The 22,151-nt window shown below is 51.7% G+C and overlaps 1 protein-coding gene across 5 annotated transcripts in view; it reads left to right on the top strand.

The window, feature by feature from the left end:
* The window catches only part of Syne3 (spectrin repeat containing nuclear envelope family member 3), an 83,323-nt gene that overhangs the window by 33,777 nt on the left and 27,395 nt on the right, over positions 1-22,151 (top strand). For all 5 annotated transcript variants that reach the window (XM_006997031.4, XM_076551324.1, XM_076551323.1 and 2 more), the window contains exons 2-8: positions 1,595-1,752; positions 7,704-7,876; positions 9,052-9,361; positions 15,982-16,143; positions 17,048-17,395; positions 19,020-19,153; positions 21,223-21,397. In XM_006997031.4, coding sequence (XP_006997093.1) covers positions 1,609-1,752; positions 7,704-7,876; positions 9,052-9,361; positions 15,982-16,143; positions 17,048-17,395; positions 19,020-19,153; positions 21,223-21,397 — 1,446 coding nt within the window. In that variant the 5' untranslated portion in view covers positions 1,595-1,608. The remainder of the gene's footprint in view (positions 1-1,594; positions 1,753-7,703; positions 7,877-9,051; positions 9,362-15,981; positions 16,144-17,047; positions 17,396-19,019; positions 19,154-21,222; positions 21,398-22,151) is intronic.

The raw sequence follows: 22,151 nt of genomic DNA, 5'->3' as shown, positions 1-22,151 counted from the left end.
TATTTATTTATTATTATTATTATTATTATTATTATTATTATTTAGTTAGCATACAGAATAATAGACTTCATGATCTGTGGTACATATGATTTTTCGTTCACATATCCCATTGCTCTTGGCTCACCTCCCCAACCTCTTTCCCTAGCCCCCAGCCCCATCCTCTTTATCCCCCCCATTGGTTTCTTTCCTCATTCCAAATAGTCTCCCTCTGCTTCCATTACATGTGTGTATGCACATGTGTGATATAATTAAACACAGCTTTTACATACGAGTGAGCTTATGTAATACTTTAGATATTTTATCTCCTTCTGCCCATCACCTTCTCTTTAGACCTCTACTTTCTGCCCTATAGGCACCTTCTACTCTTACGACCTACACATTTTTGTCATTTTATTTTTATTTTTTTAATGATTTATTTACTTTTATTTCACTTGCCTTGGTGTTTTACCTGCATGTATGTATGGCTGTGTGAAGGTGCCAGATCTTAGAGTTAGAGACAATTGTTAGCTACCATGTAGGTGCTGGGGATTGAACCCCAGTCCTCAGGAAAAGCAGTTGGTGCTCTTAACCGCTGAGCCATCTCTCCAGGCCACATTTCACCATTTTAAATAGTAGCATGGCTGGGTTGCAGCTCCATGGTAGGGTATTTCTTTAGCTGCACAGCCCCGTGTCCCATCCCCAGCATTTGCAATAAAATAATGAGAAAATGGTGTGTGGGGAGTTTAGTGTTAGAGTGTATGCCCATTCTGGGCTGCTTCTTCCAGCAACCTTGGACGTTCTGTGCAAGGCATCATGGGAGACTGGCAGATAAGTCAGACCCAATCCCTTTGCACAGAGTGTGGATGTAAATAACCTTAATCCAAAGCAGGTTATAGTCTCTGTCAGCTGACACCTAGAATCGGAATGCAAAAGAGTTTTGTCCTGGTTTAATGGGATTTTTAGAGAACGCTGGATGAGAAAAATCTGAGACTTTGCACTCACAGTGCAGGATGAGGTTAGGAGCAGCCCAGCCACGGGGATTGGTGTGGGTGCATGGCTTGCCCCAGCTGGCAGGTATCACTAAGGAATGGGTGGGCTTTATCAGATGGGCTGGGTCAGCTGATTGCCTGCGTCTGTGAGGGCACCTCCCTCCCCCACCTCCCCCTACCACAGAGGGACACAAACAAGAACTGCTGGGGACCCAAGTTGGTGTAAATTGGAACAATATAAACTCACATGGTTGTCTCCTTGCCACGTTCATTTCAGGAGTGCTCTGGGCTTCTGTGACGCTCGGGCAGTGTTCTTTCAGTTGAGGGCTCGGATCCATTCAAATCAAGCTCATTTGGGGTCTCGCCTTCTCTGTCTGTGAGCTTTGAGAGCTTTGTGGAGGGCCTGAGAATGTAGACAGGAGGCTATGTGACAGGGAGATGTCTCCACCAGCTAATGCTCGCACACAGAGGCTGTACTTGCTTTCTCCCTGTCCATTTCCAGCTCTGGGCACCTAGGACTGGCAACTGTGCCAAGTGGGGAGCATCATGGGGGGGGGCACCGGTATGCTGTGCCTGCTGCTGTCTGGGGTCTCTCCATAGCTCTGACCTCATGTGGTCCTTCTCAGTCTCCACAGGTGCCATGACGCAGCAGCCCCAGGAGGACTTTGACAGAAGTGTGGAGGATGCCCAGGCGTGGATGAAGGTGGTACAGGGGCAGCTTCAGGTCAATGACAACACACAGGGGCCCCGAGCGGCCCTGGAGGCACGGTTGCGCGAGACAGAGGTAGGCAGGGGCCAGGCTTTGCTGGCGCTGTGGCATCGGCCATCTCCCTCCTCCTGTGGCTGAGAGACTAGAGAGTCGTTCACACCCTGACCTGTGTTTAGATGTCCTGGTCATTTTGCTCAAATATACACTCTGATAAGGGGTTTGGGGCAGAGGCTGAGGTTCTGATCTTCCAGGAAGTTCTACAAGATGACTCAGATGCTCATCCAAATGTCCCTCATCTGGGGTGTAAGGGGGCATCTGCACATACAGGTGAGTCCCTAACCCTGTTGGCTCATACTTGGCTCTGCCCAATACCCACTTCTTAAATCTAAGACTTCTGCTAGGCCTGGATAGGCCCAACTCTACCCTCAGTGGGAAGCAATTAAGAACCACTGGTTGAAGGCTGGAGAGATGCCTTGGCTCTAAGCATGTCTGTCATCTAGCTCTAGAAGAGGATTCGGACTCAGTTCCCAGCATGCCTCTCAGGTAGCCCACAGCCACCTGTAACTCTAGCTGAAGGGGATCTGTTGTCTTCTGGTCTTTGCGGGCACCTGCACTCACACACCCATACCCTCACACAGGCACATATACACATAACTAAAAGTAAAATAAATTATTAAAAATGTGGGAGGTATCTGGAAAAAGGGCTCAGCAGTTACAAGCACTTGCCATTCTTTTAGAAGACCGGAGTTCAGTTCCCAGCACCCATGTTGGCAGCGTACAACTGCCTGTTACTTCCGCTCCAGGGGATCAGACACTCTCTCTCAGCCTCTGTGGACATACATGTTACATACACACAGGCATACACATATGTTGATTTGGTCAGAGCTTGCACAGACACACCGAGAAGTGTGCTTTGCCAATCTCCCAGGTGGCTCTCAATCCTGTCAAGTTGACAGTTGAGACTAACCATCAAGTCTTCTGATGTCTTCCTCTGAAGCTCTCCACACCTCCCATTGTCTGCCAAAGGAAAACTAAACTTCACCCGGCGGCGTTAGGAATCCTCATGTCTGAGACACCCCACCCCACCCCCACTTTGCTGTTACCCCTCCCAAGGCTACCCACTCCTCTCTATTTCCTGTCACTGGGCTTTTGCCCATGAACTGCGTCTCCTCAGAATACCCACCAGCTTGGCATGAGTGAGCGTGTGAAGTGAAATACTGCCAGGCTTTTCTGCCCCCAGCTGGCTTCCTGGCACCCTCCTGCCCGTCGCTGCCCATCAGCACCCCTGTCCTCCAGTGCCCTTCCCCAGCAGCCCGTCACGTGAAGCTCTGCACCTACAGGCGGGCTGGCAGGTTGTGAGTGAGGGGCTGAGAGGGACATGGGAGGAGCTGTTGTCTAGGCTGGAGAGAGAGAGAGAGAGAGAGAGAGAGAGAGAGAGAGAGAGAGAGAGAGAGAATGTGTATGTGTATGTGTGCTTGTATGTGTATGTATGTGTGGATAGGCTCAGCCCTGGAACAGGGAGGACCACCTGATTTCTGTGGGCTAGGACACTGCGACACTGGCCATACTTGTGGTCACAGAGCTCCCAGATCCTCTCCCAAGTCCCCATGTCTCATTCTCTTCACTCTCTGGTTCCCAGCCTTCTGGGCGCTGCACTTGAGCCCCAGCTTCAAGGCCTCGTACTGATCAGGGACACCTTAGCATTTGCTGGGGTCTGGCTCCAGAAGCCAGGTGTGTGCATCCTCAGCTATGTCTTGCTTCTCCACTTTCACTCCTCTGCCTTTCCAGTTGTGGGCACCATTTCCATCCTTGACATCAATGCTGCCTCCTCCAAGAAGCCCTTTTGGATTTTTCCCAGTTCTAGTTCCTTTTACATCATGGTCTGTGATTCTCTTGTCTGCAGCCCTCCCTCTGTCCTGCCGGGAAATCCCAGAATGGGCCACACTGTCCAGTACTGTGCCCAGCCTGAGGTCAACTAGTGTTGGCCGGGTTGAGGGGAAGCCCTTCAGGAAGTCTGCTCTAGCTTTTACTGCCTCCTTCTCTCTATCTAACCTGCATGCCATCTTTGCCACCAGCTGCTCCTGTCTTGCCAGACTTCCCTGGGATCCCTGCTCACCCTTATGCCAAGCAAAAGCTACAGAAGGGAGCCCCCATGCCATGGTAGGGTGGGTGTAGCAGAAGAAGGGACCAATTCTTCCTCTCTGTCCCCCCATCTCTCCCTTCTCGGCTGTGGCCTCAGCCTCTCCTGGCCTCGGGGCACAGCAAATGTCCCTTCTTGCTAGGTGACAGGTAGGGGGCAAGCCTCTAGGTCTGGGGAAGGGAGGCTTTTTTAGTGTTCTGTTTCCTCTGGGACCTTTCAGCTCCTTTCAAGAAAGCATCCTGATTACATGCGTGGAAAGAGCAGAGGGTCTTGGGCACTTTCTTGTCTCTCCAAGACACTGAGGAAGACAGTAATACCTCCATGGCCAGGGCAGATTAAAGAAGCAAGAGCTACTTAGACTGAGCATCCAGTGCACAGGATGCCACCCACCACCAGGAACAGGGTCCTGCAGTATGACTGGGAATGAATCCTTTGCTGGCCTGAAAACTGATTGCCCCTCCCATGGGAGATCAGGTGGGCAAAGGCAAGATCACCCAGTAGGGCACTTAGCTTTGGGAAGGAGAACTTTGTCCTTGTCACCTCACAGGCAGGGCAAGTTCCTTAGGGGTGTGGCCTGGGACGCTGAATTTCACTTCTTCCCCCAAGTTAAGGGATCTCTTGGTTGGTAGAGGCTAGCAGATCCCCATGAGACTCAGGGACCTAGGATCCTCCCAGGCGGCTTTAGTCTCGACCCAAAGCCCCTGGCTTCTGAGGGTCCCCAACATTCTTAGCTATAAAACTGGAGTGAGCAACATAACAGGTGTGAGGACTGTGACGGCTTCTGCATCCATCTGGGCCTGAGAGATACCGTCTCCTAATCATTATTATTAGTCAGATCAAATCTCTGGCAGGCAAAAGATTCATTCCCCAGCCATACTGCAGGCCCCTGTTCCTGGTGGTGGGAGGAACAGTGGAAGCTCAGTCTAGAACATTCCACAAGTGGCTCTTGCTTCTTCAGTCTACCCTGGCCATGGAGGTATTGCTGTCTTTCTCATGACTGATTATTACTGAGTGGGACACAGGTTCTTGTAGCTAAAGTTTTCCTGTGTCCACCCGGCTCCTGCAGCCGCTCAGACCCAAGTAAACACACAGAGACTTGTATTACTTATAAACTGTATGGTCATGGCAAGCTTCTTGCTATCTAGTTCTTCTATCTTAAATTAACCCATTTCTGTTCATCTATAAGTTGCCACATGGCTTGTGGCTTACTGGTACTTTTACATCTTGCTTCCTCTGTGTCTGGCTGGCGACTCCTGACTCAGCCTTCCTGTTCCCAGAATTCTCTTCTCTCTTTGTCCAGCCTATACATCCTGCCTGGCTACTGGCCAATCAGCCCTTTATTTATTAACCAATCAGAGCAACACATTCACAGCACATAGAGTGATATCCACAGCAGGTTCTTGTCTGGGGGCCTGACACAGCCACTGCCCATAGAGGGTGACTTGTCACGTCCTGCCACCCCACAGAACAAACAAAACCTCTTCTCTCTTGTAAGGATGCTCCTCATTCTCCACTTGAGCTGGTCCCACACAGAGACGGGAAAGGCAGGGGACTCTTAAGTTTCACTCTTCAATAGCATGTGTTGTCATACACTGTTGTCGTCCTGGCTAACTTTGATCCTAGGAATCAAAAAAGAGGGCTGGGACTATTTACATGTGTTGGAGGAGGGTCTGTCTACGCTACAGTTGACAAAAATGCTTACTTGCATGTTCTGTCAATATGCTTAAAACAGTATGTAAGTTGGACATAGCAGGGATTTCTATAGTGTCACTGGAGTGAAAGGGATGCATAGAGCAGTCATGGGACCTGCCTGAGGTCACACACTGTCAGAGAAGGCCACATCTGAATGTCAGGATCCCTTCCTTCTCCATCCACCTAGAAGGCTGCTCAGGACATGAATTTGAGAAAGCTGACAACTAAGCTTGAGGTTAGGCCAAGGGGAGCTGCCAATAAGTCAAGCAAGTAGGTGGTAATAAAGGAGAAACAAAATAGATTCTGTTTTCTGCAAAAAAATATATAATAATATTGGATAGTTACTGGTGCCTAGTGCAGTGAAGCATGCTAACGTGATTACTGCAGCCCTGGTGTTGTAACCATTCCTGCCTGCCTGTCATAGGCGTGAAGTACAGAAGTCACATGGCAAAGGTCATCCTAGAGGGACCCTTTAGTCCATACATGGCCCTAGAATTGATCCCGTCACCTGATCGGGAGGCCAAGCTTATGTCTGTGAGGTGGAATAATAACGCTAGTGATGGTAGCTGTGGTTAACTGTCTGCTGTGCCTCATGCCCACCCTCAGACAGCTGAAGGCAGGATGAGGTTAAAGATGTAGGATGTTGAGCTGGGGGTGGTGTCGCATGCCATAATCCCAGCACTCAGAAGGCAGAGGCAGGTGGATCTCTGTGAGTTTGAGGCCAGCCTGGTCTACAGAGCGAGATCCAGGACAGCCAGGGCTACACAGAGAAACCCTGTCTCAGAAAAAAAAGATGCAGGACTAGAGGGGATGTAGCCCTGAATGATACTGGGGTACAGGGATAGTAGCATATCAGATGGGTAAAGGGGTGTACTGTGTGTTCCAGTTTCATCCTGCAGCTGTGATAAACACAGTAACTAAAAGTGGACTGTAAAGGAATTATTCAGCTAACACTTCCAGGTCACAATCCATCAGTGCATGTTGAGGCTGGACCTCAAGGCAAGAGCTTGAAGGAAAAACCATGGAGGAACATTCTGCTCTGTCTTTGTCTCTGTCTCTGTCTCTGTCTCTGTCTCTCTTGATCTGTCTCTGTCTCTCTGTCTCTCTCTGTCTCTGTCTCTGTCTCTGTCTCTCTGTCTCTCTGTCTCTCTCTCTCTCTCTCTCTCACACACACACACACACACACACAGAGCCCAGGCCCATCTGCTTAGGGATGGTGCCACCCACAATGGGCAACAAACAATCAGGACAATTCCTTCACAGACCTGGCCACAGGCCAATCTGATCAGGAAGATCCTTTACTTGAGACTCTCCTCAGATGAGTCTAGGTTTTGCCAAGTTGACTAGGATACCTCCTAAACTTGACTACATGAATTTGATTTCCAGGGCCCACAGTAGGAGAGAATAGATGCCCCAAAATTGTCCTCTGACCTTTCCATATTACTGTGGCACACATGCACCCACACTCACCCACATACATCTCTCTCTCTCTCTCTCTCTCTCTCTCTCTCTCTCTCTCTCTCTCTCTCTCTCTCACACACACACACACACACACACACACACACACACACACACACAATCATTATTTATAAATTGAAAGAGAGAGAGAGATGAGGGCAGGAGAGACAGGCCGGAGACAGACTGGATGGACGTAGGCAAAGCTCCGGGGTGTCCTTGAGTGACTCACCCATCAGGAATGGACTGCAGAATTCCCATCACCCATGGGAGCAGGGCCTTGGAGCAAAGGGCAAAGCAGTGTGACTGACTCCTTTAGAGCCTTGGCAGGGTGGGGACCACAATAGCATCTCACAGCAGACTTGAGGGTGTCACCTCAAGGCCACACACGTGGTGATGCATGCTGCCTACGCTTGTTTTCTTCTGAGTTAAAGTCTGAGAGGTTGATCTGCTCATACCGTGGTACAGAATGTGGAAGGCACATCCCAAGACAGAGTAAACTCTTGAGTTGGAAGCTGGATGTGGCCCAGTGGTCAAGGACAGGGATAATCTCCAGGGCTCCCTCTCCCTTCCCAAAGGCCCGCTAGCAGTTTGTTCAGGGGGCACATCAGAAGAGTGTAGAGCCTTAAGCTGGGTTGCAGCAACTTTAACCATGAAATCCCAGCTCTTGGCGCTGGAACAATGTCTGTGCCCGGTGCTGGTGTGTCTAACCCTGGGAAAATGGCTGTTGTATCCACAGAAAATCTGCCAGCTAGAGCCTGAGGGATGCATGAAGGTGGAACTGGTCCTGCGGGCGGCTGAGGCCCTCCTGGCAACCTGCCAGGAGGGCCAGAAGCCTGAGATCCTGGCCCAGCTGAAGGATATCAAGTCCCAATGGGAGGAGACGGTCACCTACATGACTCACTGCCACAGGTGAGGATGGGCAGGGGACCTCACTGCTACATGCTCAGATGCTGGTGACCCTTCTTACCCATCACCATACCATCTTGGGACCTCTGTCTGAATGGCACTTCTTCGGACTTAGGGGTCCTGGGAACAGCATGTCCTCTTTGGGTTCAGGCCAGTGTCTCTTTCTAATAACACACAGGCGTAATGGTGATGCTGGGTGGACCCTGGACACTTGAATTGTTGCATCAGCAGTGCTGATGGGTTTGTGTATGTGTCCTCTGCAGAAAGGCAGACAAATGAGAAGGCCTGGCCTTGACCAGGGAGGTGGCTCAGTGGGTAAAGCGCTTGCTATGCAAGTCTGAGGACCTGAGTTCAGATCCCCAGAGCGCATGTACATCTGAACATGGTAGCGCATGACCGAACAGAGCTCTCTGCCTTCCAAACCCTTCTCTCTGACATTACGAACAAATGTCTCCAAGTTTACTGCAGAGATAGAGTCCTCTAGAGAGGCGGACACTGAGGCAGCTGAACGGGCGGAGCTACCCTGAGAATTCACACAGGCCCTCAGTCCTCTATCACTACCTGTCGGCCACTAACTGGCCCGTGGATAGTTGTACTCTGCCTAATATCAGGCACAGTCCTGGAGCAATCTTCTAGTTGCTTTCAGGCAGTATATGCTAAGGGCCTGGGGCCACTATGGGCAGAGTGAAGGATATGTGTACTGGCAGTGGGAGTTCAGAGCCAGAATCTGGGGTACTGGTGGCTCAGGGCCCCCTGAACTTCATCTCCCCAGTGGGTAGCTGAGGTTATGTATAGAGTTCAGGCTTGGCCTCATCTGGGAGATTACTTACAGGATGCAAGGTCTCATAGGAAAGGAGAGTCTAGAATCTGGATTGTGACTCAGAATAGAGACGTCACCTTCATGTCCCTATAACACAGCCCTTACTATCTAGGAGGGGGCAGCGACAGGGTTTCTTTTTGGGGGAGAGGGCGGGTTTCAAGACAGGGTTTCTCTGTGTAGCTTTGCACCTTTCCTGGAACTCTGTAGCCCAGGCTGGCCTCGAACTCACAGAGATCCACCTGCCTCTGCCTCCCAAGTGCTGGGATTTAAGGCATGCGCCACCACCGCCCAGCAGCTACAGGGTTTCTATACCCAGGAGCTGGGGGCAGGCCTCTCAGCCCCTCCATCTCTCCCACAGCCGCATCGAGTGGGTGTGGCTGCATTGGAGCGAGTATCTGCTGGCCCGGGATGAGTTTTACCGCTGGTTCCAGAAGATGGTGGTCGCTCTGGAGCCCCCTGTGGAGCTTCAGCTGGGCCTGAAGGAGAAGCAGTGGCAGCTGAGCCACGCCCAAGTGTTGCTGCATAATGTGGACAATCAGGCTGTGCTCCTGGATAGGCTGCTGGAGGAGGCAGGCTCCCTGTTCAACAGGATCGGGGACCCCAGTGTGGATGAAGATGCCCAGAAGAAGATGAAGGCTGAGTACGATGCTGTGAAGGCCAGAGCCCAGGTAAGCCGTGGATGGCTCCGTCCCCCATCCATCCCTCTTCTGCTCACTCATAGTCAGTCCCTCGCCCCATTCTTTCATTAGCTACCCCCCATCAGTCTATCTACCCACCCACTTCCCGCTCAGCTTCCTGGTCTGTCTGCTCCCTTCCCCAGTATATTAGCAAACCTCCCATTCACTCCCTACCACTCACCCCATCCATCCGTCTACACTCTCCTATCTCTCCTGTCCATCTGATCACTCACTCAACAGTCTACTGCTCCCTAACTAACTAGTCTATTTGTCTCTCCAACCACGTAGCCACCCACCCCACCCATCTACCCACCCATCGAGCCAGCCTCATGTAATCGTATCCATCTGTTCCCTTGCCCGCCCCCTACTCATTGTCTGCTGTCCATCTTCACCCACTTGCTCATCCATCCGGCACCTGGTTACCCATCCACCCATCTTGCACCCACCCATCCATCTATCCTTCCACCCATTGTCCATACGCCCAGAGTTGCTCAGGGCTTCGTCCACATGTGGATGTTTAGTAAACATGCACAAAGTAATGGATTGTACAGTTCATGTCCTCCAGTGGCTTCCCTTCATCCTCCACCTTCCTCCCCTCCCTTCCTCCCTCCCACCTCCCTTCATTTCTTCCCTTTTAGTGCCCCCCTTCATCCCTGAAGCCCATCTACTCCTGCTCTTGCCCTCACCCCAATCCCTCTGCCCCATCCTCCCTCCTCATCCTGGCCACGTTTTGGCAACAGTTCACCGAATTATAATGTTAAATGGTTACTTTTTAGAAATTCTGTTTTTCTTCATTGGTCTTTACCTGCCCACCTGTCCCTTTATAAAAATGTCCCTTGCCTGCCGCAGGGTTATGTTCTTACTGTTATTAATCATCCATGTCTAACAGTGGGAGCTGCAGGGGTAGACACTCGTGTCACTGTGTGTCCTGCAGGGTGGATAGGCTTCCCCGTGGCTCTGTGATTTTCCAGCTGAGCTCATTCCATCAGGGCGTGGCGCACATCCATCCCCATGGCTGAACCTGCCCTTAGCACAACTCTGTGTTTGCTCCAGCCAGGCACCCTGGGAATCAACCTTCATGGTCCCTGTTTCTCTGTCTCTGTGCTTGCTTGGTGGTTCCTGGTGTGAGTGTGCTTATTTGTTTGTTTTGGAGACAGGGTCTCCCTGTGTAGCTCTGGCTGTTCTGGAACTTACTCTGTAGACCAGGCTGGCCTCTAACCCACAGAGATCCACATGCCTCTGCCTCCTGAGTGCTGGGATTAAAGGTGGGCACCATCATGGCCAGGTTCGAGTATGTTTTTTTAAAACTGATCGCTGAGCCAAATTGATGCCATAGGCTCTTGGTTTCATATTCTGCAAGATGGCTGGCTTTGTTGCCGATTTATTTATTTATTTTAGGTAACTGCTTCCTTCTCATACCGCATTTGTAGAAGTGTGTGCGTGGTCCCACAGTGGTGGAGAGTGAGGGCAGCTCTCTAGGGCGCTGTATCTCTGCAGGGTCTCTGCTCCTCCTGGGCTTGAAGGCCATTATTCCTCTTACAATCTGAGGGAACAGTCCCAGACCCAGCAACCAAGACCCAGGTGCACTATGTGCTTCAGGCTGGTGGTCACAGGTCCTACTTCTGCAGCAAAGTGTCCGTTTCCGTGGTGTGCTGTGGTCTGCCGCCCCAAAGGATGAGTCTCTCTTTCCTGTATTCCTGCTGGTGTTGTGGGAGGACACTCACTTGCTGTCCTCAGTGCTCAGGTCTCTTGAGGTCCTCAAGCCCACAAAATTTATGGGAAAGAATTTCTATAGTAAGCCAGTGTGCTGGTTTCCATGCCCGAGAGAAAATACCAGAAGAAAACAACTTAAAGGAAGAGAGGTTTTTAATTTGGCTCACAGTTTTAGCCGGCTCAGTCTGACTCCTGCTCTGAGCCTGAGGTGGTGTAGAGCATCATGGCGGACGGAGGCTGTGGTGGGGCAAGCTGCTCACCGCTTCAGCCAGGAAGCAGAGAGGAGTCGGTAGCCTCGACTTTCCAACAGCCCATTCTCAGCTCAAGCCCATCAGTGGATTGACCCATTGTGAAGTTAGTGCCCGCGGGATCCAATCACCTCTCAACAGATGGAGACCAAGCCTTCTACACATGAGCTGTGAGGGGACATTGACATCCAAAACATAATAGCAGAGAATGGAAATTCATTAGAGACACTGAGCGCTTGAGAAGGGACTGGGTTCCAGGCCAGGCCTTGCTGCTTCCCATTGGTATAGGGGTCGCTCACTTAACCATCACTAGGTTTTTACCTCTTGGAGAACTGGCAAACCAGTATTTGCCTGCCATAAAGGATGTCCCTTATTCTCAGTGTATGAAGGACAGACAGAAGCAGCATCCTTGTTTGGCACACTGAACTGTTTATGAGAATCACACACACATACACACACACACACATGCACACACACACACACACACACACACACACACACACACACACACACACACACACACACACAAATGCTCCTGGGGACACATGGCTCCCTAGGCTGCTGGCCTGGGTCAGGATGGATGGACAAAGTAGTATCAGATTAACTTGGCTCTTGTAGCTGGTTACCCTTTCCAGACTCTACAAGTACCATGTGGCCAGGGCAGGCACAAGAGGAATTCTCTCTCCAGGTCTGCTCCTCCAGGCCTGGCTAGGAAAGGTTCCTGGCTGTTTGTTCCCTGTGACTTACAGAAACAGGTGAGGACAGGGAGCAGAGAAGAGGAAGCGTGAGATTTGTGTGTTTATATGTGTGCATGTGTGAGAAGAAGATAGGTACCAGGGGAAGTTGCATGAGTACCACTCCCACCCCAATTCAGAAAACATCATGGCCCATCGCCTCTGGGAGTCTCACTGTCTGCCTCATATGACCCAAAGTCCCCCAGAAATCATAGCTCTCAGGAGCAAGCACTGTCTTTCGTAAGCCTCTTCGTGTCTCTACCGCTTCAGTCCTCCGGCCGTCTTACAGTGTAGACAGGGCTTCTTATAGTGTAGACAGATGGGAGAAATGTCAGCAGGTGCATTTATAAAGGCTAAAGACAACAACAACAATAATCTGAAGGAAGGCCAGGCACCACTGACCCAACAGAAAGGTCCAGAAGTTCTTGATTCCCAAGGTAGACTTGGCTCCTGGGAGTGTCCCCCCCACACCTGAGTCCATCGGTAGGTCCAAGGCGTAGGTTGGGTGTGGTTGCTTCTGAGCATTAGTGCAAAGAGAGGATTTGGGACTCCAAGAGCAACTGGGTGTAGGGCCACGAGGCCTCCATGATGGGACCAGCAAGGTTGGCAAGGAGGTGGCCTTTCTAGTACAGCTGTTGCCTCAACCCCAACATGGAAATGAGGTGTTGGGAATGGAGGGAACTGGATTCTGCAGAAGTGAATTTCACTTTTCACCTTTCAGCTGCTGGCTGAAGCCTGTGGACCCTTGATTCTTCTCTTCTGGAACCCCAGAGGAGTTAGAGGGACTATCTAAGTGGCCAGCTAGCTTGGGAAAACCCAGAGGTGGCTTGGCCCATGTGACATTACACTCAAATAGTGTGTGTGTTCTTTTTTTTTTTTTTTTTTGGTTTTTCGAGACAGGGTTTCACTGTGTAGCTTTGCACCTTTCCTGGAACTCACTTGGTAGCCCAGGCTGGCCTTGAACTCACAGAGATCCACCTGCCTCTGCCTCCCAAGTGCTGGGATTAAAGGCGTGCGCCACCACCGCCCGGCTATGTGTGTGTTCTTATAAGCTGAAAGAGGGTGTTGGATCTCATGAAGCTGAAATTACAGGCACTTGTGAGCTGCCTAACATGGGTGATGGGAACCGAACTTGGATCCTGTGTAAGAGCGGCAAGCTCTCTGAACTACTGAGCTGCCTCTCCAGCCTTCTCCCTGTCTGCCCTGTGCATCCCGGTTGTCAGGTTTGGCAGCAAGGGGTCAGTTACCTGCTGAGCCACCTCCACGCCCCCCGTCTGTTTTTATGGCTGTCCAACCTGTGAGTCGGTGAGCCTCTATATGGGTGGGGATAGGGCCACCCCCTTTGGCTTTGGGGACCACTGCTAAGAAGCTTCTAGGCCCAGTGTAGAGGCGAGCAACAGTTTCAAAAGGAAAGTGCAGGCAGGCCAGCTGGTGCCAGGAGTGTCTTCCTTGTTTGATTTGAAACCATTGCTTCCCAGTGGCAAACAGCAGCATCCTCCCTCTTCCGCCTCTGAGAAGGGCTGCCTGGCATCAGGCCATGGGTCTTAGACTTTCCCCAGCCCTTTGTTGGTGACATAAATCCAAGCCACCCTGTTAATTGCTTGGGTTTTGACATTGCTGATAGCTCTGCTTGCTGCAGATGGTTTAATTGTTTGGTTTAATGAGAAGGCGGAGCCCTCCGCCACTCCTTACCCTGTCATCCTCCCACTGGCTGAGCTGGCTTTGAAATGGCTATGCCTGGCGCTCGGCTAATCTGGATCCCTGCCTGCCGCCACTCCTTGCCAGCGCCTGCTCCTCATCACACGGACTTTTATTTGCTCTGGACTTTCCTGGGTGCCAGCACCTCATCATTCACACAGGCAGTGTTACCCACCATTCATTACTAGGGGCGGGTGGTGGGGAGGTTCCTTCCCACCCTCACCCATTGCCATCAGCATTAGGCTCTAAAGGTTCCTGGTAACCCGCTATGACTCATCCGTGAGCCTTTCCTGGGATTGGAGGACGCTGTGTGTGTGCAAACCACACCACAGGAAGTGGGAACCATTGAGGGAACTGAAGAAGCTCCAGCGACTTTCAAAGGTTGAGGACTGATCTGTGAAGGCAGTGGTCCTTGCCAAGGCTCTCCTTTGGGATGCAGGTGGTTCTTTTTTTTTTTTTTTTTTTTTTTTTTTTTTGGTTTTTTCGAGACAGGGTTTCTCTGTGTAGCTTTGCGCCTTTCCTGGAACTCACTTGGTAGCCCAGGCTGGCCTCGAACTCACAGAGATCCGCCTGCCTCTGCCTCCTGAGTGCTGGGATTAAAGGCGTGCGCCACCACCGCCCGGCGCAGGTGGTTCTTATCTTGAGATTCTCAGCTCTTTCCTAAGGAGCCTGGTCCCAAGCCTTGGCTACCTCATCTCTAAAATGGGGAGATTTTCTTCTGCATGTTGTGCATCTTGCCGAGGTTTAATGAGCTATTATTTTTGAGGGTTTTGGTGAACAGTGTCTCTAAGGAGGGGAACTGTACACAGACCGCCTGCCCTCTCTCCTCACTGGAGGAATTGTGACTCAGCTTCCCACAGGCTCAGAGCTTTCCAGGACACGGCCTGCTCCATGGCAAGGAGCTGAGGTCACCAACCTTCGCTGCTACACTGTCTGGTTTCTCGTATGGCTGCTTGGCGTTGGGCTAAGAACAGCTTTTAGGTGTTTAAACGGGCAGGGGAAATTTCAAAGTTGACTATCTCATGACCTACGGAAGTGACAAGAAGTTCAGGTTCTAGGGTTCATAATGAAAGGTTTCATAGGAACAGGGCCGTTCTTTTCCATGCTGTTTGGCTGCTTGCGTGGCACAATGCAAGTAACTCTCGGGTGAGGAATGGCATTAGAAGCCACAGGACAGGCAAAGCCAGAAGCATTTGGCTTGTTAGAAACACAGCCTGGGGTCCCCCCGCTTGAGGGGTCCCCCCTCATTCCTATGTGGGGATGGAGAATGTAGTGCCAAGGTGACTGTCTGGATCTCAGCTTGGGCCCTGTGAGAGTCCTAGGCCTCCTGGCTCCAGTGTGCCCCTTAAGTAGGGGTGACCCTATTTAATGCCAATTGTTCCATCATCAGTGGTGTTAGGTTATGGCTCATGAAGGCCCAGGCGCACAAGGTGCGTGGTCAATGAGTCCTCCGACCCTTCCCTCAACCTTCTCTGCAAACCCCCTCTGTCCTACTTTGCTTCTCTATTTCTGTGATACAAACTCTGGCCAAAAGCTTCCTAGGGAAGGAGGGCGTTTATTTGGCTTACTGTTCCAGGTCAGTGTCCATCCTTGAGGGAAGTCAGGGCAGGAACTGAAGCAGAAGCCACGGAACGATGCTGCTACTGATTTGCTTTATGGCTTCCTCTCTAGGTTGTACTCAGCTACCTTTCTTATACAGCTTGGACCCTCCCCCCCATCTCTGGCTGTCCTAGTGGGGTGACCTTGGGCATGTCACTTCACCTCTCTGGGCCTCAGTGTCCTTGTCTGTCAAAAATAAAAATGAGAGCCCCTTTTGGACGGGCAGGGGAGTTTACAGAGTTTGCATGGAACATCCTTAGCAATGCCCACAGCAGGGCGAGGGTGAAGGGAGGGCAGGAACAAGGGCTTGGAGGGACAGTGTTCTGTGGCTGTTATTGTTGTTGGTGTTACTCCTGTACCCTAGCCAAGTGGCATTCCTCAGACATAGCAGGAAAGAATGCCAGCTGTAGGCTTGACCAGGCCAAGTGCTGGCATGTGTGGGACTCCAGGTCTGGTCCTGACTCCAGCATCCCTGACATGTGTGCTCACACCTCCATATAGATACCTCCCGACTCCCTGCCAAGCCAGTGATTGTTCCCTGGCCTTAAAGAGCCCCAGCCACAGGCAGTGGGCTCCTAGCCAGGCTGGGGACCCTCATGACAAGCAATTTCTCCTGCAGCATAGGGTGGATCTCCTGACCCAGGTGACCCAGGAGCATGAGCAGTACCAGGAGGCTGTGACCGAGTTCCAACTGTGGCTGAAGGCAGTGGTGGAGAAAGTGCGCAGCTGTCTGGGGCGGAACTGCAAGTTGGCTATGGAGCTTCGCCTCTCTGCATTGCAGGTAGACCATTGTGACCCAACCAGGACACTGTCCCAACTAGGGCGTCTTGAGACCCTACAAGCTGCAAGTGGGGATATCAGTTTCCACATCAGACACAGACACCCACAACCCACAGCACAGACTCCTGGGGAGAGAGTCCAGGGATCCAGTACAAAACATTTGGTGTGGTGGCTGACAGAGGGGACACGTGGACCTATAAGATTCCAGTAGCCTGGTCTAGACCCATGGGTTTAGAGGATTGGAAGTTTAAGGCCATTCTTAACTATATATCGAGGCCACCCTGAGCTACATCGGCCACACACACATTCTCCCTCTATCTGTACAGATACAGTGATATAGATAGGCATGCATCTAAAACCTAAATAGGTATCTGCACACACACATACTGTGAGGCTCAGTGCCCCTTGATTCTTTGTATCCCCATGGCATATCTTGCTGATGGCTTCAAGTTGGTTGTTTTATTTTTTTTTTATTTATTTTATTTTATTATTATTATTATTTTTTTTTTTTTTTTGGGTTTTTTGAGACAGGGTTTCTCTGTGTAGCTTTGCGCCTTTCCTGGGACTCACTTGGTAGTCCAGGCTGGCCTCGAACTCACAGAGATCCGCCTGGCTCTGCCTCCCAAGTGCTGGGATTAAAGGCGTGCGCCACCACCGCCCGGCCGGTTGTTTTATTTTTTAAAGAAACATTAGCAAATGCCACACAGTGCTGAAGACATACATGTCCAAAAGAGACATTCTCCTGTGAGTGCTCAATGGCTTGGGAGAAACAGGAGGGAACAGTTCCTATCTCACAAGTCCACGTTACCTAGGGCAGACAGTCCACCCCTGGCACGATCCCCAGATCTGCTCTGAGGACACAGCTAACCTCTGTTTTCCTGCTGTCTCCCCGTCATCCCGGACAGGACATCGCCAAGGATTTCCCCAGGGGCGAGGAGTCTTTGAACAGGTTGGAGGAGCAGGCTGAGGATGTCATCCGGAACACCTCTCCTTTGGGTGCAGAGAAGATCTCGGGGGAGCTGGAGGAGATGCGGGGGGTCCTGGAGAAGCTGAGAGTCCTCTGGAAGGAGGAAGAAGGGAGGCTACAGGGTCTGCTCCAGTCCAAGGGGGCCTGTGAGCAGCAGATCCTGAGGCTGGAGGCGGAGCTGGGAGAGTTCAAGAAAAGCCTTCAGAGGTTGGCCCATGAGGGCTTGGAGCCCACGGTGAAGACAGCCACAGAAGATGAGCTGGTGGCCCACTGGAGGCTGTTCTCGGTAAGTACAGGGGTGCGCTGGGCCTCAGGTGGCCACTTGGAGAATCGGCTTTAGGCATGCTCTCTGGTGTGCCTGATCCTTGGGCACCCGAGTTCCCTGAAAGGGCCATTGAGAAGGCAGGTGTTTATTCCCATTTCAAGAAGGAGAAACTAAGGCCCCAGATATTTCCCCCCCCTTGCAGTCCCTAAAGGCACAAAGTAAGCTGGTGGCTGACCCAGCATTGGGATGAGGGACAGACGTTCTGGCCAGGGAGCGGCGAGACTGGAGGTGGAGGGAAGCTCACGGTGGAGAGACGATGTGAGGCAAACACAGGGCAGGGTCTGGGGAGGGAAGGCAGCGTGGGCGCCTACCCACTCGGGGAGTCTCAGTCACCTTCGTGACCCTGTAACAAAACGGCCGAGGTGAACTTAGGAGGAGCAAAGGTTTGCTGTGGAGCATGCTCTGGAGGTACCGGTTGAGGTCCAGCGGCTGCATTTCTCGGGGCCTCTGCCAGGGACAGCATGTCGTGGTAAGAGTCTATGGCAGAGTAAACCATTCACCTCTTAAGCCAGAAAGTAGGGCCCATGAGGAAGACAAGACAAGCAGGCCCTACGGACCCCTTCCATGGCACACCTCCGAAGACCTAAGGACCCCCTGGGCCCCTCCTCCCAAAAGCTCCCAGTACCGCTGCCAGCACTGTTCAAACCACGGCAGGAAGCATGCAGACAGGTTTTAGATCAAGCTGTCCAACACTCCCCAACCCCTTACTTTATTGTTAATATCACGATTTGGTCGAAGGAAACACTTGAAGCTGGTGCTGAGGCTCAGTGGTAGAACTTATCTAGCTTGCATGGGACTCCAGGTTCCTTCCCTAGCCCCTCAAGTGGGAGGGCATTAAAGGAAAAAATCTTTAAAAAAAAATAATAAAAGTGTCCCTGACCGCTCTTCTGCCCCACCATGGTGCTAAGGTTTTCTTGAGCATCTTTTATGCATTCGGGAGCTTTTCCGCCCAGCCTCCCAGCAGGCCAGGTCACACTGCATCTTTCTAAAAAGGGGACCAGGCATCCTCGAGGACCACCTGCTTCAGTCTGAGTTGGAGCCTGGTGCAGAGGTTGAGAGTGGGTACTAGCCTGTGCGGGTTCAGGCAGGTTCCTCTCCTTTCTCCTGGGCAGCTTTTGGGGCATGGTTTTTGCTTCAGGTGTATGTGAATTGGGAATAATGGCAGTAGGGCCAGAGAAAAGTGCTTGGCGCCTAAAAATGTCGATGCTTAAGAAGTTCTGGCTCTTAGCGTGAATCCAGCTTGCTAACCAATAGTCCTCGTTCCCGAAATCCCTTCTCTTGGGACTTCGTCCTTTTTGTTAGTGTTGGGGATTGAACCCAGGTGGGGGCCTGCAGTTTAAGATATCCCAGAACCAATGGGAGCAGTCACAGTAGACTGGAGCATTTGTCACAGTGTCGCTGTGAAGAAGATGACACCATGTGTAACCAGGCTGTTACAGGGAAGGGAGCAGAGGCTGAGCCTAAGGGTAAGATCCCGCAGTCCGTGCCCTTGGTGACCAGGTCCTCCAGCCTCTTCTCAGCCCCTGCACACACACTGTCACTCCCCTAAGGAGCCTCACCGGCGTCTGGGTGTCCTGTCTTGCAGGGGACACGGGCCGCACTGGCTTCAGAGGAGCCCCGTGCAGACCGGCTACAAACTCAACTGAAGGAACTCATCACCTTCCCCGACCTACAGCCACTCTCCGATAGCGTGGTGGCCGCCATTCAGGAATATCACAGGTACCCAGGGAGGCTGAGGGCAGGCAGGGCTATGAGTGGGCGGGACTCAGGGTGCTGGATACTTGTCACCCTGTGTGTGGAGGATGGGCTGTCTGGGGGTGGCAAGTCTCTACTTAGCTAAGACTTGCATTTGGCTCCCAGCAAGAGGCATGCATGAGCATTGCTTTTCATGGCTCGGAGGCTCATTGGCCCACCTCTGCTAGGTCTTGAGTGGCTGAGTGTTGGGAGGGCTTCACCATGCCATGTCATAAGGGAGGGCTCTGACCATGCCGAGACTTAGGTACCAGATCATCTCTTCAGCACTGCCTCTGCTTACCTCTCTGACTGTGGGCACAGTCGAGCTCAGCAAAGAGCAGAGTAATGGCCTCCCTCTGCAGAAATGAGCGCTGCACATTCAGAGCGCTCACCTATTTTTGCCAAGAAAGCATCCTAAAAACAGCTCAGCCATCCCAATAGCACCCCTATAGTACATCTTATACCCCTGCCTGGTTATAGGGGATTCCTTCAGAGTGGACATAGGAGCTTCATCTACTGTGTCTCTCACCTACAGCTGTTTCTAGGCTCCACATCTGTAAAATTGGGATAGTGCCTAGATCCTACTGCCCAATGCTAAAGCAGGGCTAGCCTGGGGCTTGGACCTGCTACACACAGAACAGACAAAGGCACAGTGGCCATGGGTCTCCTCTCCCTCAGCTTGGTCCACCCTGTTACCAGGATCAGGGCAGCTCTATCCGGTGTTGGGCCTAGTATGAGAAAACTTACTTGTAGGAAGTAGCTGGGCCTGGGATGATATCTTAACTGGGGTTTGGGTTTGGATTGACTGAGCAGTACCAGGTTAGGGTCTCCACAATTTACCCCCAAGGCTTATGGTCTCCTGCTTTGAAGCTGAACTAGCTCTGTGTGAAGACAGTTCCATAGCAACCCTTTTATCCTGAGAGCCCAGCTTTCAAGGCCCCGCCTTCGAGAAGGGTATGGCTATCAGAGCACACTTCCTTTTTGCCCTCACTCTGGGGGCTGTCACAGGCTAGCTCATTCTGCAGCACTCTCTTCCAGGGTGACAAATGCCCTTGGGCTCACAGTAGCTCTGGGTCCCAGACTCACATTTTCATCCTTTATTTCTTTTAAAAATTGGATTAAGCTCTTGTTTGGCTCTCAGTGGGAAGGGCAACTCCTAGCGTTTCTGTTACTAGAAGCTTCAGGATTGTGAATGTTCCTGGGAGCAGTGTGAGGAGTATCAGAATTGTGAATGTTCCTGGGAGCGGTGTGAAGGGCATCGGGATTATAAATGTTCCTGGGAGTGCTGTGAAGGGCATCAGGATTATGAATGTTCCTGGGAGCGATGTGAAGGGCATCAGGATTATGAATGTTCTTGGGAGCAGTGCAAAGGGTTTTGGGATTATGTTTCCAGCAGCAGTGTGAAGGGCATCGGGATTATGAATGTTCCTGGGAGCAGAGTGAAGGGCATCGGGATTATGAATGTCCCTGGGAGCAGAGTGAAGGGCATCGGGATTATGAATGTTCCTGGGTTTGGTGTGAAGGGCATCAGGATTATGAATGTTTCTGGGTCCAGTGTGAAAAGCATCAGGATTATGAATGTTCCTGGGTTCAGTGGGAAGGGCATCAGGATTATGAATGTTCCTGGGTTTGGTGTGAAGGGCATCAGGATTATAATGTTTCCAGCAGCAGTGTGAAGAACACTGTGTTACTCATTCTTCAGATGAGGAAACAGGGGCTTTGACAGAGTTAAGCCACACAAGTCACAGCGGCTCTACCTGACTCTAGTCTCAGCTTTTCAGATACTGCAGACCCAGAGGACACTTGTGTGTCTCATTTCCTTGAGAGCTTACAGGCCCAAGGGAGCCGAGGGTCTGTCCTCAGGAAGACCCGAGGCATGTGGTCAGTGCTGTTCTGTTTCGGCGTTTACAAGTTCCCACCTACTTCCTATGCTACTTTGTAGCAGCCCATGTGTTGGGAGGGCATTCCCTGCCCTGGCAGCCTGGGCAGAGGCCTTACCCTGGACTGATCTCACTCTCTCCTCTCTGGATCTGTGCCCTGCGCTGCCCTGGCAGTATGAAGGGAAAGAACGCCAGGCTCCACAATGCGACCAGGGCGGAGCTGTGGCAGCGTTTCCAGCGGCCCCTCAATGACCTGCAGCTGTGGAAGGCCCTGGCTCAGAGGCTCCTGGACATCACCGCCAGCCTGCCGGACCTGCCCTCCATTCACACCTTTCTGCCCCAGATTGAGGTAACCAGGCTTTGTGGGGCCGGCGAGGCTGCTAGCCCAGTGTGTGGCACCTCAGCTACTCTCCCAGGGACAGGTGCATTTCTGGGTCCTTGAGACACCTGGGTCCAGCTCACTGCTCTGTGTCAGCCAAGGACCAAGTGTACAGGAAGGGTCACCACTTGTTCTCAGCGGCAAAAGTCATCCTTAGTCCTCGGGTAAAGCCAAAGCCTGGTGTGACTTGCATGGATCTTCTCGAAGCTACGTGGAATTTTGTCTCCCTTGGGGATCCCACCACAGGTAGAGGATTAATGATTCTACAAGAGAGAGTGTAGCAAGCCATTGCCTTCACTGTGTCTTCAGGGACAGCCTGACCAGTGGGAACATCAAACACAGAGGTGATCAGGTCGATCTCGTGGCTCGACAGAGTCATCTGGAACCCAGGCTCTCCTAGCTCCAAGGCATGTCTCTTTCTGGCCTCCACTTAGCTGCCAAATAGCGAGCAGTGCTTGTTATTGGTGGGAACTGCACAGGGGCCCAAGGCCTCCCTCCATCACTGCTTTCACTCTGCCAACAAGGAGCCAAGGCCTTCCTGGGAAGCTTTCATCTCATTGGTTGGGCAGGTCATGTGACCGTCCTTTAACCCAGTGCCTAGCTGAAGACGGTGAAATTGTCTTGACTGGCTGTAGCAGTAACACTAACAATTCTAGGTCTTCAGCTGGGCACAAAACAAATGTTGACTGTTTGGAGAAAGAGGAACGGTTACAGGGAGAGCATG

The sequence above is a fragment of the Peromyscus maniculatus genome, chromosome 14 (assembly GCF_049852395.1).
Source record: "Peromyscus maniculatus bairdii isolate BWxNUB_F1_BW_parent chromosome 14, HU_Pman_BW_mat_3.1, whole genome shotgun sequence".
Taxonomy (NCBI): Eukaryota; Metazoa; Chordata; class Mammalia; order Rodentia; family Cricetidae; genus Peromyscus; species Peromyscus maniculatus.
This window is presented reverse-complemented; position numbering and strand designations above follow the sequence as displayed.